The 16,777-nt window shown below is 43.1% G+C and overlaps 1 protein-coding gene across 1 annotated transcript in view; it reads right to left on the bottom strand.

Moving 5' to 3' along the window:
- Positions 1-16,030, bottom strand: part of Sumf1 (sulfatase modifying factor 1) — an 84,650-nt gene extending 68,620 nt beyond the window's left edge. Inside the window, exons 1-3 of the mRNA XM_085686817.2 lie at positions 15,742-16,030; positions 5,336-5,509; positions 1,189-1,263 (exon numbers count right to left, since the gene is read on the bottom strand). Of these exons, the coding sequence (XP_085542943.1) occupies positions 1,189-1,263; positions 5,336-5,509; positions 15,742-16,005 (513 nt within the window). The 5' untranslated portion in view covers positions 16,006-16,030. The remainder of the gene's footprint in view (positions 1-1,188; positions 1,264-5,335; positions 5,510-15,741) is intronic.
- Between the last annotated feature and the right edge of the window lie 747 nt (positions 16,031-16,777).

The following is a 16,777-nucleotide window of genomic DNA, read 5'->3' as shown; positions in this document are numbered from 1 at the left end:
TTCTACATTGGTTAGAACACGGAGAAAGCATGAGCCAGAAAAGGTCCATTTCCTGATGCTGCTACCCCCGGGCAAGGACACTAACACTTTAGGATGAAGTTCAGGCAGGACTTTTTAAAATTTTATTCTATGTGTGAAAAGGTTTGCCTGCCTGTAAGTCTGTGCACCCCAAGCATGCAGTGCCTGTGGAAACTAAAAGAAGGCATCATACTCCCTTAAACTGACGTTTCAGATGGTTGTAAGCCTCCATGCGGGTATGGGAATAGAACACGGGTCCTCTCTAAGAGGAACCAGTGCTCTTAACTACTGAGCTATTTCTCCAGTCCCCAAGCATGAATTACTTAAAGGAATCTTGAATAAAAGAGGAAGATTGGGGTGAGATTTCTTCATCTTCACCCTCCATATCTGTCCTCCTTGTGTTGTTAGACAACTCCAAGGCCCACTCCCTCTCACTGTCTCCTGCTCTGCAGTCTCTGTCTACCATGTTGTGAGAACGCTCAACTTCCTAGCTAACCTCGCTCTTTCTCTTGTTTTTACTTATTCATGAGACATAAATACAAACAAATATTTATAGACCTGCTAAACTGGTTGACACAGGAATTCCAAGTTCCTTCTGACACACAGTACTTATAGAAGCCTAGCCAATCGTCTCTATGTCTGAGAAAAACAGTTAGTCCACACTCCCTGTATTCTCTCTGTACAAGATGTATACCCCTTCCCTAAGGACTAGTTCCAGCCCCTACTTTTTATGGACAACCCCAGCAAAACAACTCCTTCCATGGACATGACTTTGCATGGGGATTCATGAATACTAATGAAGCTCTAGATCCACACCAGCCCCTGCCAAGATCAAGACATTGAAAACACAGTCTGCAACACTCACTTATCCTCCATTCTAAAAATGGCTTCAAGTAAAACTCATCCAAAGCACCGAACTGGATTCTACTTAGAAGCATAGCATCACTCCAAGGCACAAGCAAAAACTCAAAGCACACCAGAAGTTCCATCAGACGTCATCCTGGGCTTATATATTTTCAGCCACAGAAGGCACCCTGACCCCATAGGCCTGTGACTCAGAGCAAATCTACAGCAGGAGAATGGCTAGGCACGAGAAATGAGAGGAAGGTGGTATTTGTAATTTCTGATGAGACCCAGAGAAATAAGAGAGCCTACTTGAGAATTACTTACTGCCTGGTGGATGTGTGCCTTCACTTGCTCACTCAACATGCCTTCAAAGACAAAGGAGTCACCAAACTTCTCTGCCTATAAGGAGGGTAAAAAAGAAAAAGCCAGATAAGGTTAGAGTCACAGACTTCAAGGGTGCCAATTTTTTTATTCACAGAGCTAATATGGTGATTCTTCCCATCCAAGAGGACTCGGGTTTTCCCTATGACTTCCTCAACTACTCAGAAATGACTCGAAAGCATCCAGTTTCCTCTTAAAACAGGTTCATGTCACTTAGAAGACAGCTCTCACATGGGGCCTGATTAGCTGATAGGACTGCAGACTAGAAGAGATTAGATTTTGAGAAGATGAATGCCCTGAGAAGAAACATATTTCTCCCAATATTGTAAATAACTCTGAGAAATGACAGAATTTAGTGATATTACACAAGCAAGCTGTTTGTCCAATGCCCTGCTCCTAAGATCTACCTTAAAGAATTAAACGACACTGCTTGCTGATTCTCTGACAGACTCCATGTGTTTACAGTTGCCAAGGGGCCAATCTAAGCATCAGGAGGAATCTGCACTTTAATCATTTTTTGACAGAACTATCACAAATCTTCATTAATATCTGCTCCGAGAGTGGGACTCTTAGACCTCTAGCACCTGTGACTCCACTGCTCCACCTTGCTTCTTACATTGCCAACTGCTCTTACACATCCGTGAAACATAAGGACTCATCTCACTGGGGCTCCCCGGAGCTCTGTGCCTGCCTGTGTGGACTTCTTACACCAGGCCAGCAGCTCCACAGCGTTTGCAATCGGGCTCACACAGGCAGCTTGTTAAAAAACTCAGTCTGCTGTTCTCCAACCCCAGAGATTCTAATTACGGGGGCTGAAAGGATGCCAAACAAGATGCCCCGTTAAGTCCAGGAGTTCTAGCACACTGAAATGAATGACTGGCTGTGGTGGACAGTCCCTTCTAGTCTCCTTGCTTTAACCATGACCAGTTCTTGGAATACCCCCCGAGTCTCCCCATCTAGGCCTGGCCAACCTTCACCAGATGAAGTTAACTGAGTCCTGAACCCTGTACATCAGGCCTTACAAGAGCCTCCAGTCTGTTTTTATTGATTAGATATGAATGTCTTCTTTAGCTCTGATAGTATTTGTATAGTCCTAGCAATACCATGATACCTAACAGCCCAAGTCACTTATTCATTCAACATATACAACACCTACCACGAGACTGGTCTAGGGCTAAATCAGAGATTACTGTTGTGAGTATTTCATAGTCATGGGCTCTGTCCTTTTGTACATTTTTACCAGTAGATATTAATTATATGTAATAAAGGATTTGATGATGGTATTTCATACATGTAGAGAAAGCACTTAGATCCTATACACTCATTATCCTCTCTTATTCCTTTCCTCCTTTCTATAATCATTCTCTTCTTTCCAAATAGAGCCTTTTCTCATGTGGGGGGGGTAGGTGGGTGTGTGTACTGAGGGGGTGAATGGGAGTAGGTATGTAGAGGAGGGGTGGGGGAAGAGATGGGGGTGGGAGCGGGGTTGGGGAGGTGTATGTGTGTTCCAATGAGTTTAATTATGAGTGCTTTTAGGAACACGGGTAAAAGGTTATTTAGAAGCATGGGTATGTGCCCTTCACTATACAAGTAAAGAAAATGGCTCTCCCTCTCCCAGTGACCACAACTATAAATAATCAGGGAGGGATGGTCTCTGTTCTTAGGGGGCTTAAATGTGAGGGCAGAGATAAAAGTCATACTGTGATGTAGGAGGGTCATCTGTTTATGTGTTACTTTCATTGGTTAATAAAGAGACTGCCTTGGCCTTTGACAGGACAGCATATTAGATAGGTGGAGTAGACAGAACAGAATGCTGGGAAGAAAGGAAGTGAGGCAGATGCCATGCTTCTCCTGCCCAAGATGGATGTAGGTTAGAATCCTCCCAGTAAGCTACGACCTCGTGGTGGCATACAGATTATTAGATATGGGTTAGTCAAGATGTGAGAGTTAGCCAATAAGAGGTTGGAGATAATGGGCTAGGCAGTGTTTAAAAGAATACAGTTTCCGTGTAATTATTTCAAGTGTAAGCTAGCCGGAATCCAGGCGGCGGGAAGCAGCCTGCCGCTCCTTTTGCTACAATACTGAAAAAATATCTTAAAAATAATTAATACTTAATTCTGCTTTTGTAAGTTAAAACAGTTAGTTAACAGCCTCCTGGTAGAATGAGTAGAAGGCTCATTGAAAAAGGGGCAATCCAGCCAAGCAGAATAAAGCAGTATCAAATCATGAAAGAAGAGACAAGCAGGGGGCTCTGGTTCCAAGCAGAGGGAACTAAAGGCTCTAAAGGGGAAGGATGCATCATCCTCAAGAACAGAAACAGAGTCACTGGGCGAGAATGTGGTGAGGAATGGAGAATGTGTACAATGAAGTTAGAGACATGGGAAGGGAGTCTGAGAAATGCTATGCAAATAAGAAACACTGTGCTAAAGGCAAAAGGTCTCAACTCTGCTGTGCCCTCCACCCTCCTGGTAGCGTGAAGCTGAGACCTCCTCAGAATGAGAGGTTCATAAAATAAAACCAATAGGATCACCAAGGCAATTACTTAAAATTAGTGCTGCAATGGTATGTGTGCTTATAAAATAAATACAATCCTCATATTTCAAGGCGAGGATGAATGCAAATAGTACTTCAACAGCAACAACATGACAAACAATGTCTGGCTGTGACTTTTCTTGGTGATAAAGTCCTCTGTGCACTATTATCATGGCTCACTGTCTATGTCCTGAGTGAATGTAAAGATTGCAAATATGGAGACACATTCTGAGATGTCTCACATTCTCCTCTGCTGGACGCTGGGGAGGCAGAGCTAGGTTTATCCCAGGCTCACTAGCTAGCCAGTCTAACCAAAAGTACCACCTTACAGGTTCAGTTAGAGACCCTTTCAAAAAATAAGGCACAATATCAGGCAGTTCACCCCCACCAGTAACTCTTAAGTCCAGCAGATTCGATGTCCACTTCTGACCTCTTTGGTCACATGCACATACACACACACACACACACACACACACACACACACACACATATACATACATACATACATACATACACATAAACTTTTTAAAAAACAGTAATATACAGAAGATAGAGTAATAATATAGAGTAATATAATATTGAGGAAGTTATCCCAAGATTAACTTCTGGCTTCTATAGTACTCACATGGGTGAATGTACCCACATCCTCATGTAGGTACATACATAAGTACATACACCCCACCACCATCACCACCCCCCCTACAGACTTTTTCTAACAGATAATGAATTAAGCTGAGAATATGAACAAAAAGAATTTTTGCTTTTGCTTTTGCTTACTACAAATATCTACAAACAAGATTTATGACCACTTCGTATATTTTAGGAAATTCCAAAGAAATGAGACAGTGCAGAACTGAATCCGAATGTTGTTTTGCTTTTGGCGTTCACCCAAAGGAATTTTTTAAATTAAAAAAAAAGAGTTTAAAGTAGGGACTCCACAAACTGAATAAAAGGGTAACTTTTTTAATGAGAGTTTTAAAAAGACAGGATTTAGGAAAAAGTTCATTTGAGAGTCTCACCGAAACACTGCCTTGCACTGTGATTCCGTGACCCCTGGAAAAGGGCTGAAACTGCCCCCAGAAAAAAGCTTTGGGTCACCAAGGCTTACTAGAACAAAGCCACAACAGTGAAAATCTGCACTTGGGCACCTGACCGCCCCTGTGAAATGTGCGGTGCTTGTGGGACAGCAGTCTGCGTGCACTGAGAAGAATCACCCGCTGGCTGTGTTCTCAGAAAGCCAAGTGAGTAGCAGCCCTCCACAGTGGATAATACACTGCCACAATACAGCATACGGGTTAGCAGCAAAGGTTCTGTGGTCCATACCATGCCTGATTACAATCATTGACTGGCAGTATGATTGGGATGAATCAGTTTTGATTCTCAGCTTGTTACATCATGGAGATGCTATGAGAAATTAGTTGAAAGACAGAAAGGAAGTGTCCATCACAATGCTGGGCACAAAGTAACAGTGTCCAAAGTTCAGTGTTCATAGTTACTAAACCCTTCTTAGATGTTCTGGATAATGGCAAGTTCTCCCTCCCATCACCAAGCCCATTACCTCTGTCAAATAACCAGTTGAGTTCACAAACTTCTCAAAGTCAGCATTACTGACTTCATAGGCATCCATGTAAAAGGCATCGACGGTGACTCTCCTGGCAGGGGCTTCTCCATCCTGCCTGATCTGAGGATCGTCAGTGCCCATTGTAAACACTCCAGCAGGGATGGGGACCATCTGCAGGGAAAGGGGACACACAGGGCATCATGCACCAAAAGCAAAGCGTATCTGTAAAGTTCTCAGCCACAGCAAGCACGCAGTTCTTAAAACCCCCACCACAGAAATCTCTGCAAAACTAGTAAAATCAAGGGCCTAGAACATGATTCAAGGATGAAGTGCTTGCTGCACAAAGTCAGGGACCTGAGTTTGGAACCCAGCAGCCACATAAAAGCTGACATGGTGGCTCAGATCTGTAACCCTAGTGGGGGCGGGGGTAATGCAGGGTCAGAGACAGGAGGATCCCAGGGGCTCAGTGGTCAGCAAGTATGGCTGAATCAGTGATCTCCAGGTTCAGTGAAAGACTCTGCCTCAAAAAAATAAAGTGGAGAAGCAACTGAGAAAGACACCTAATGTCAACCTCTGACTGCCACATGTGCATGTATTTATGAGTTGCACATGGAACAAATCACACACGCACTCACTCACATACACAATTTGTAAAATCACTCCATACGTCAATGACCATGAATCACAAGTTATAGAAAGAAGAGAAACTTTTTTTGGAAAGTGATCTTTCTAGTCGAACCTCATAACAAATTTGGACATGCAAGAAGCAGTTCTGGGGAACTTCTGCTAACAATGAATTATGGAGATAAGGAAAATCTGAATTCTTTATTTTTTAAGATTTATGTCTTTTTAATGTATGTGTAGGTGTCTGTGTCTCTGTGCCTATGTGTATATGCTTATGTGTGGGGGCACTTGTCAGGACCAGAAGAGGATGCTGGATCCCCTGGAGCTGATATTACAGGTGACTATGAGCAAGGCAGCCCACCTGGTAATCCAGGCTCAGCAAGTGGAGAGAGGGGGATCATTCCCAGATGTTGGATTAGGTTTCTGTCCTGCCCAGCCCTGTAGCTGTTCAGTCCCAAAAAAACACAAGAGGTCTACGTTAATTATAAACTGGTTGGACTATTAGTTCAGGCTTCTTATTAACTCTTACATCTTTAATTAACCCATAATTCTTGTCTGTGTTAGCCACTTGGCTTGGTACCTTTTATCAGAGAGGCATTCTCATCTTGCTTCCTCTATATCTGGGTGATGACTGCAGACTGAGCCTTTCCTCTTCCCAGAACTCTCCTAGTCTAGTAGCCTTGTATAAACTTCCTGCCTGGCTACCGACCAATCAGTGCTTTATTAAACCAATACAAGTGACAAATCTTTACAGGGTACAAGACCATTGTCTCACAGTACCCAGGAAATGTTTGCTCATAAGACTAGACACATCAGATAGCTCTGGGTTTGACTAAGATGCTCAGCATCCATGAATACACTGGGAGAGCAATAAGAGTGATACCCAACTTCAACCTCTAGTCTCCATACAACACGAACATGCGCTCACACACTGCAAATGTGAATACCTACACACACACAACACACAGACATTAAAATTAAAAAATAATAAAGTGTTCAAAACAAGACAATCCAAAGAGTCTGAGAGTAGGTCTATGGTAGCCAGTGGCTATGAGGAGGCAGGAATGGGGAATGACTGTTTAATGGATATGGTGTGTCTTTGGAGATACTGAAATATTCTGGACTAAGATCGCCCTAACAGTTTGACTTCAATAAAAAATAAAATTAGTGAGTTATACACTCTAAGAGAGTGAATTATATGATGTATGAACCACATATTCATTAAAAATAGGCCCTCAGTGGGGCAGTTGTGGAATAAGCCATTAATCTTGTTACTCAGGAGGCAAAAACAGGAGAACCTTTGAGTTCAAGGCCAGTCTAGTCTACAGAGTGAGTTTCAGGACAGTCAGGGATACACAGAGAAACCCTGACTTGAATATATATATATGCAAATAAAATATGCTGTCAATTATACCATCTGTCAGAACACTATATGATGGAGGAGGGTTATCTGTCTATTGTGTTATTTTCATTGGTTAATAAAGAGACTGCCTTGGCCTTTTGATAGGACAGAAAATTAGGTAGGTGGAGTAAACAGAACAGAATGCTGGGAAGAGGGCAATGAGGCAGACGCCATGGAGCCAGCCACCAGGTCAGACATGCTGAATCTTTTCCGGTAAGCCACCACCTCGTGGTGCTACACAGATTATTAGAAATGGGTTAATCAAGATATAAGAGTTAGTCAGTAACTAACTCTCTAGAGATAATGGGCCAGGCAGTGTTTAAATAAATACAACTTGTGTGTTATTATTTCTGGGGCTAAGCTAGTCGTGTGGGAACTGGGCGGGATGAAAAGCAGGCCTGCCCACAGCTCCTCACAACATATGGCACCCACGTGGATAACTGAATCCACAGAAAGCCTGAGAAAGCTTGAAAAAGAATAGAGTAAAGCATGGCTTCTTGGTGGCAGCAACTTCTCGGGTCTGCTCTGCTTGCTAGAGGCAAGCAAGCGCTCTCATCTAAGAGAGGCTTCCTGACTCAGCTTTAGCGGCAAAACCCTGCAGCTCATTAAGAGGTCCTGTCATGAAATACTTAAACAGTGTTGATGAAAAGCTGAACGCATGCTTTTCGGTTTTCAGCCGTAGCAGAAAAAAAGCTGTGCCATTTTAAAATGCCGGCTTTCTGGGCTGTCCTGCCAGGGCAAATCTCTGACTCTTTCAGGCAGGCAGTCCAACTGAATGTGGTCTGTGAGCAGAATGCTGCAACTTGCTTGCTGACAAGGACCTTGAAACGCCATAGAGTTGTGGCAGTAAACACAGCTCTGGCTGGTATCTCAGCCATGAGGCTGGAGAGCTAAGCACTGAGATAGATCTAGCCGTCAAAGCCACGGCTCTCCATATTGCTTAGTAAATTAAAGGCTCATGTAGTCAAAAAAAGAGAGATACAGTAAAGAGAGATTCAAAGAGGAAAAAACCTCTAAATGGTTTACTATGTGTTAAAAATACATACAGGTTAAAGGTTAAAGTTCTTAGGGTAAAAAGAGGAAGAAAGAAAATAGTTGGGTGTGGTGGTACACACCTCTAATCCCAACACTTGGGAAGCAGAGGTAGATTGACCTCTGTGACCTCAAGGTATGGTAATACACGCCTTTAATCCCAATGCCTGGGAGGCAGAGACAGATCTCTATGAGTTTAAGGTTGTGGCAGCACGTGCCTTTAATCCTAGCACTGGGGAGGCAGAGACAGATGGATCTCTGTGAGTTCAAGGACAGCCTGATCTACAGAGTTATTCCAGGACAAAGATATACAGAGAACCTGTCTCAAAAAGTAAAAATAAAAATAAAAAATAGAGGTTAAAATAAAGATGGAAAATACAAAGAGAATCTTGATACTGTATGCCATTATGCTCTCTTTAAATTATTTAAATGCTGAGGAAGGAGCAACAGCTGCTAAAGGACTGTTGTTTATAAATGCTGCTGAACTAACCCAAGAAAGGTATTTTAAAAATACCTTGGCTTCAAAATTAAAGTCAAAAGGTATGCTACTTTGGAGAAGAGATTCTGCTTTTGTTTCCACAGAAAACGAGAGGCTCTGGATTTATTCAGAGTTAAGAAAAATCACCTTTGACCAAGGGAGGCCACCTAAAAAATCTCCGACAGAAATAGATGACCCAGATGTCTGAGTTCTTCATCCAGAACAGGTTCAAGACTGCTGCCTGAGATGATCAAGACTCACAAGATACTTCAGTCAGGACTTGATTATAACTCTAAATTTTCTTTAGGTCCCCATAAGATTATCAGCACCCCTAACCAGCAGAAAATAGCCTAAAATACTACGCCCACATTTCCAACAAATGGACTATGGGTATTTTCTTTTGTTTAAAAAAAAAAAGAGGGAAATGATGCGGGAGAATTCTCTGTATTCTGTCAATCACATTTTAATAAAACACTGATTGGCCAGATAGGCAGTATAGGCGGGAAAACCAGACAGGAAATAGAGGTGATGCAATGAGAACAAGAGAATTCTGGGAAACAGGGACGTTCCTCTGCCATTCCTGTGCAGACCACCGAAGAGAGAGCATGTAACCTGCCCAGCTGAGAAAGGTACAGAGCCATGTAAGACTAACATAGATTAGAATAATGGGTTAAGATAAATTATAAGAGCTAATATAATGGGCCTTAGGTTAAGGCCCATTAACCTAACCTAATGGGCCAATCAGTTTATAACCTTATGGAGTCTTGTGTTTGATTTTCTTTGGGCTTGCCAGTTGTGGGGTACTGGGCGGGACAGAAACCCCAACAAGCCGGCCATCATGTTACAGCTATAGACACAAGACATAGCTTTAAAATCATAAGAACAAAAAGTCAATTTACAGGCCTTTTGTGAACTGTCAAGTCTCTGACCTAGAAACAAGAGTTCAAATCAAAGAAAAGAGAAAATAAACCCAAGAGGTAATTAGTTGGAGGGTGAGCACCTCACAATAAGCATAGAAGAGTTAGAAGAAGAGGTAGAAATGGAAGTTGAGAATCCAAGAATTACTCTCCCTATATTTCAAGCCTACAGATTTACTCAGCCAGAGGTTACTTCCTTCAGTCATGTGCGTGAATTTTCCAGTCACAATAGTGCTATTTTCTATATTTGTATGTATGGGTGCTTTGCCTGCATGTATGTCTGGGTACCACACCACATGCATGAAGTGCCAGGGCCAGAAGGGGATGTCAGGTCCTCTGTAACAGGATTGTTAGCAGCAATGTGGCTGCGTGGAATTGAACCTGCATCGTCTGCAAGTGTATCAAGTGCTCTTAACCTCTGAGCCTCTCTCAACCCCACTGGTGCTGTGTTCAGCTAATTTGTATCACATGTGACATTGGTCTGGTGTATCAATCCAGTACTAATAAATAAACCCTGAATCCCTCTATCTCCAAATCCCAACATCCATAGGCCACCTGGCCTGGTTGGTCATCCTATACCCATCTCTTCCTATCCCAGGCAACTGCAGTACCCTCACCGGGGCCTCCCTGGCTCCAGTCTCAACTCTCATTACCCATTCACATCTCTCCATTTCTGCCACCCATTTCTGCCACCCAGTCATTCACTTATCAAGGATTTAGATCCCAGGTGAGCTTTCTGAAAACGCAACACCACCACTTTGTCACAGAGAAAAACAGAAAAAACTAAACCACCATTAGTGTATTGTTGAAGCTTACGGTAGGCCATGCAGAAACAGAAAGCAAAGCAGACAAAAGAGGAAGCTTTTAATATGGTGGCATGGGGCAGTCTCACCAATACGGAACTAGGGGAGGAAAGTGGGGTGCATACAGAGGAGGTGACATTGCCCCATGTGAGAGAGAGAGAAAGTTAAGTACGGATGACTTCGTGGTCATGGATTTTAAGATTTGTTTGCATTTGGTTGTCTGGAGGGGAACAGAATAAGTGGATAGACATGTTTCTCACTCTACACACAATTCTTTTTAAATTTTAGAACCATATATATGAAACATTTATTAATAATGCATGGTGGCCTACACCTTTTATCCCAGCACTGTAGAGACAGAGGTATATAGATCTCTGTGAGTTCAAGACCAGCTGGGTCTACATAGCAAGTTTCTGGAAGGCCAGAGCTACACAGTAAGACCTTGTCTCAGAATCAATACATAAAGAAATTAATTAATTAATCAATCAACAAACTGAAGTATCAGCCTATCAAACCCACTTTCCTATCTAAAACTGTGCAAAACTTCCATCACATTTTAGGGTGCAATACCAAAACAACAGAATCTAACACTTATCACCTCTTACTTGTACTCGCTGAATAAATTCTATAAGACACCTTGTCTCTTTATAAATTATATCACTGTTCAAGGATCGCCTCCTTCTCAGGCTCTCCTGCAGCACATCCTTCTCTTACCCGTGTTACGGCACCTCACTTTACTTCCTCTGACGCCATCTCTATCTATTGTGATATCTCTCTCCTCTCTCTCTCTCTGATTCACAAACACCCAAGTCATCTTAGTTATACATTTTCTTTTTTAACTTGTTTAATGTTTTATTTACCTGTATGATTGTATGTACATTTGAAGGTATGTGTGTGTGTCTATGTGTGCACATGTATCTATGTGTGCGCGTGTATGTGTGTAAAGGTAGGCACACACGTGTAGATGTGTTTGTGAAAACTAAAGAACCACCTTGGGTATCATCGTCAGGCCTGGAGCTCACCAGTTAGGCTAGACCAGGTGATTAACAAGACTCAGGTATCTTACTGTCTCTGTCTCCCCAATGCTGGAATCAAAATCACATGGCACCACACCCAGCTCTGTATGTGGGCAATGGAGATCAAACTGTGACTCCATGCTTACAGAGTAAGCACTTTGCCAACTGAGCTATCCTCACAGACTCTTCTGTTACATGTTTCTCCTTACAGTATCTTAGGCTCCTTATGAACAAATTTTCTCTCTCTAAACCTCCAGCACACCACATGGCACAAGATCCACAGTCAGAGGGCAAATGATCTTCACTGACTGAACATGTAAGACCACAAATATGAGGAGTAAGTTACTATTTGAATTATTTATAGGCAAAATGATCAAAAGTCCATTTCATTTGTAAGACCGTCTCAGTCATGAGCTACATGTATGGGTCATAGTGAAATGTGTAATCGTCTTGGCTCAGGGACCAAACTAGATTTGCCCATTATTCTTAATACCATAGCATCTGGGACATAGATTCTACAGTCCTTATGAGAAAAGTGGGATTTTTAAAAACAGTAAGTAGAAAAAGTTAAGATTTCAAACAAAAGTCTCAATAGTAGCCTTAAATAGAAGACAGAGAGATGCAGTTAAGAGCACATACTGTTCTTTCAAAGGATCAGAGTTCCGTTCCCAGCATCCATGCCAAGTAGCTTACAACCTGTAACTCCAGCTTCAGGAGATCTGACACCCTCTTCTGCCTTTTTGCTGTGTAGCAATTTTCTCCTAGATTAAAACCTTCCACCTTGGAAGGAGGTGTCTTACAATACAAGATGCTTACAAAAAAGTGAAACAGGGTCTTGTAGGAGGAGGTAAAGCATTCCTTCCTGCAGGAAAACTCATTAAGCCCAGGAAGAAAAAAAAAAGCTGATGGAAGTCCTTGAAACTAACCAGATTCACAAGGTCCCTCTCTCCCTAGCACACTTAAGCAGTCAGAACTGCTAAGAGAAGCTCTCAGACGAGCTGAACTGCTTGGAAGAAGCAGACACCAGCCAATGCTCTCCAAACTGCTGAACAGCCTGAAGGCTGTGCAGTTTGCTCCAGGTTTCCAGCTTGTGTGAGCTGTCGCCCAGGCTGAGCTGAACATTGTTGATGCAGCTGTTCTTGGGTCATTTCTGCTCCTGTAGGTAAGCCCTACGCACGTTCCTATGAGTAACACCAAGGTGGAATTTGGTGGCATCCTTTCTCTGGCCTGTCACCAGCTCTCCAACTAGGGTGACGAAATGTTCGCTTATGTCTCTCTAGAAATAGTGTCACACAACCCTTCCATGGGCCATGCACTCATATGCATACTCCCACACATGCGCATAATTTAAAATCATGCCAAAATAGTCTCAAAACGAGCCTTAAGAGCTCCTAAAGGTTTCATAGGGAGCCATGTTTGATGTTTTTATCACAGTCCTTCAATAGGCAAGAGTATCATGAATTCAAGGTAAGCCTGGGCTACACAATTAGCCCCACCCTCCAACAAGAAAAGCTTTCATAAAGGAGTTACAGGAAGTGGGGAAAAGGGGGAAAGACCAAGTTCACAGAAGATAAGGTCTTGCTATGAGAATAGCTTCATGTCCCTCAGCTCAAACACACAGCCCAACGGAAACTGTGCCCGCATACTGTACCCAACAGACTTCTACAGTTCCTAATTAGTTCTCAAACTCTTCTCCCCCAAGATGAATGCTAACAATGCTACCACCATCACAGCTTGCACTGTGGACTCCTGGCCTAATTTCTTTTCCCTCTTTGATTAACCAATAGGTAGAGAGTGCTGAATAGGCCAAGTTTTCATCCTGAAGGATATAGATAAAAATAGCTCTAGACTGCTCTAAGTAGATCATAATTTCTAACTTACAGTAATCAGACTTTTTGTCCTACAAATGTAAAATGTCCATTGTAGTGAAATCCCGTACATCCAGGCATCTCACTCTTCTGAACCAGAGGCCAAATTAAAGAGTCCAATAATCCATTCGTTTCTGTGTCTAGAGATGAGTTTAAAAAACCCCTGGTGCACCATAGCTTCTGCCACAGCCACTTAAGACAGACCTATAGGGGCTATGAGACAGTTCAGAGGGCGAGGGTAGAGAACTGAGTCCTTAAAGTTGTCCCTTGACCTTCAAGGAAGCACACACACACTTAATAAACATAATTTTTAAATATTGGAGCATAAGATAGTCAAGAATCATTCCATTATTATAGAACTATGTTTAGGCTGCACACCACTATGAATTGCAGTGAGCAACTGCTAGTTTTGCCTTACCCAGCACCTATTCCTCTACGTGCAAGAAGCCCCTGGTGTCCCCTTTGAAAACTCCCTTCTCAAAACCGCACTAACATGTATGACCCATGCAAAGATGGATGACTCAACTACACGTCCTGTGGCAAGGCCTGTGTTCTGCATACATGTCATTAGCCAATGAACATGACAGCCTGGCTTTGGATCTCCGCTGGGTGAATTTATTAGGTAAACAGCAAGCTTTTAGAGCATCAGATCAGAAAGACTATCCAGCAGAGACTGATGGGGGAAGTCCCAGGCACCAAAAAACTAACTAGAGCCTCTGATCCACACACACACAAAAAAGGAGTCCAATGCAGAAAGTCTTCTCCTGGGGAGGCTTTCCATTAGCCACACCCACCACAGGTTTTGTTGTATCAGGGGATAAATAGTAACTGAGTCTACCATTTGGGAAGTATCACACAGTAGTATTCAAGGATACAATGTTTCATCCATCCTGGGATAAGGAATCTTAAAAAACACTTTTAAGACAAACATGTTTCAGTTTAATGTGGTGGAGCCAAGCTCACTTCCACAGCCAAATTCTTAGAGATTAAATAGCATATGACAATTTAGTAATATAACGTATATATTACAACCTGGCAAATCTTGCCATTCCTCTGACCACAAAGATTCAACTAGGAAAGGATCATGGCTCAAAATTCACGTGGGCACTTTTCCTGGAGCTACCAAAAAGAAACTTTTCCTCTTCCAACTGGTTTGGGAGACAGGAAGCTATCTAGAAACAGAGTCAAACTAAAATAAAATGACCCAAGGGACAGTCAAGAGATGGGCCTGAAGATAAAGCCTGATGCCCTGAATCAGCATGCCCATTCTTGAACTTCCCAAGCACAGAAAAGTCATAAGTCTCTCTTTCCTCACTTTAAGCTACCTTGATTCATTTGGTACTGTAAGAATTTTTGTTTTGTGCATTAAAATGAAATATACAGCGTTTCCATTTCCTTCTTTTTTTTTAAATTTTTTAAAGCAGCAAGTGTTCTTTTTTTTTCAAATTTATTTATTTATTATGTACACAATATTCTGTCTGTGTGTATGTCTGACAGACATCATTACAGATGGTTGTGAGCCACCATGTGGTTGCCGGGAATTGAACTCAGGACCTTTGGAAGAGCAGGCAATGCTCTTAACCACTGAGCCATCTCTCCAGCCCCCCCATTTCCTTCTTTACACTCCTTGAACTCAACATGAAAGCCTCGGGCAAAATAAATCTGTATGTCACCGGCTATGTTGGCTACATAAGACCCATGTAGCCACAGCACACGCAGACATCACTCCTAGGAGGTATACCGTCCAGATCTTGTCTACACTGAGATTTGACTCTTGAGACTTCAGTTGCCTCACCTATGAACTAGAAGATAATGCACTGCACAGGATTCGTGGGGCGGCGGATAGAGTAAAAGTAGATGCTGACAGAGGCTTCTTGGAAAAGTAGACTGCAGGTGAGTTTAAGACAGTTGCTGGAGACTCAGTCTCCACAGGTACTAAAACAAGAACTAAGAATCCACCCAACTTTAAACTGTTAGCTCTTCACCAGGCGAGCACGATGGGGGAAGGGGGAAGAGGGCAAGAAGATGTAAAAAAGAATAGACAACACTCTTCAAGTCTCAGTAATAAACACTGCCACAAAACCCTGCCCACCTCCCGTTGGGGAGGAGCAGGAAGAAGGGGGACACCCGTCAAATGCGATCTTCAGCTGAGCTACTTGGAGTGTGATCAGACCAGGCCTTCCTGATCACCCCTACCCTGGCTCATCCGGCCTCGTTCCGGAATCCGGCGGCACCCACACGCCCCGAAGAATGGAAGGCGCACCTTGGTGAGCGCGAGCGGTCGCGGGCCCGAAGGCAGGCCCGGGGCGTTCGCCTCCCGGGAGTAGCGCTGCGCGGCCGCTGAGCTGCCGTGGGCCCCGGGCCGCTGGGGCGCTCCGCAGCCGCACGAGCCCGCGAGGGACGCCGCGCCATCCCCGGCCCCAGCCTCTTCGCTCCGTGCTGCCCCGAACGCCAGCACCAGCAGCCAGAAGACGCGAGCTAGCCCGGTGTAGCATCCGAGAGGTGGCCCTCGCGCGGGCGCAGCCATGTTGTTTCGCCAATCATGTGACCCACTGTGTCACGTGATCGACCCCACTTCAAGCGCTGCCTCTGACTGTTAAGGAGTGGACTGAGAATGTTTCCAGGTAGTTAATCTGGGGCTCTCCAGCTATTGTTAAAAGTTTGCAAATTATAACAAAACTCTACAATATTCAAGGCCTTCCGCGGACAATGCACCCCACTCTTCATGGCTGAAAAATGATATTATCTTTATTCAGCATTTGCTAAGCACTAATAGTATATTAAATAAATACTTCATTAAAACGACAACAACAACAACAAAAAACTTATTTAATCCTCATAATGATTCTGCAATATTAGGATGACAAAACAATTAAGTGACCTGCCCAAATCAAGTATGATCTTGAAATCTTACCAGAAACGCTGAGTTTTAACCATTATAAACAATTAAGTAAATGGACCTAAAATGGAAAATGAACATAGTGAAGGACAGTACATCAGTGAGTAGAGTTATGGAAATCTAGGCTATGGTATGTAGCCTAGATTCTCAAAGCTGGGACCACGGGCAAACAGCAAGAGAATCACCTGGTAACTTACTAGACATGAAGCACTTTATCAAAATCTATGGAAACAGAATACAGCAATCTATGCACTCTTTCGGTCTCTCTGTCTCCCTCTCTTTGTCTCTGTCTCTGTTTGTGTGTGTTGGGGGAGGGTAGGCAGGTGTGTGCCAAGGCCAGAAGAAGACATCTAGTGTTCTGCCCTATAACTCTCTTCCTTTGAGACAGCATCTTTACTGA

The sequence above is a fragment of the Myodes glareolus genome, chromosome 3 (assembly GCF_982192425.1).
Source record: "Myodes glareolus chromosome 3, mMyoGla1.1, whole genome shotgun sequence".
In the NCBI taxonomy this organism is placed as follows: Eukaryota; Metazoa; Chordata; class Mammalia; order Rodentia; family Cricetidae; genus Myodes; species Myodes glareolus.
This window is presented reverse-complemented; position numbering and strand designations above follow the sequence as displayed.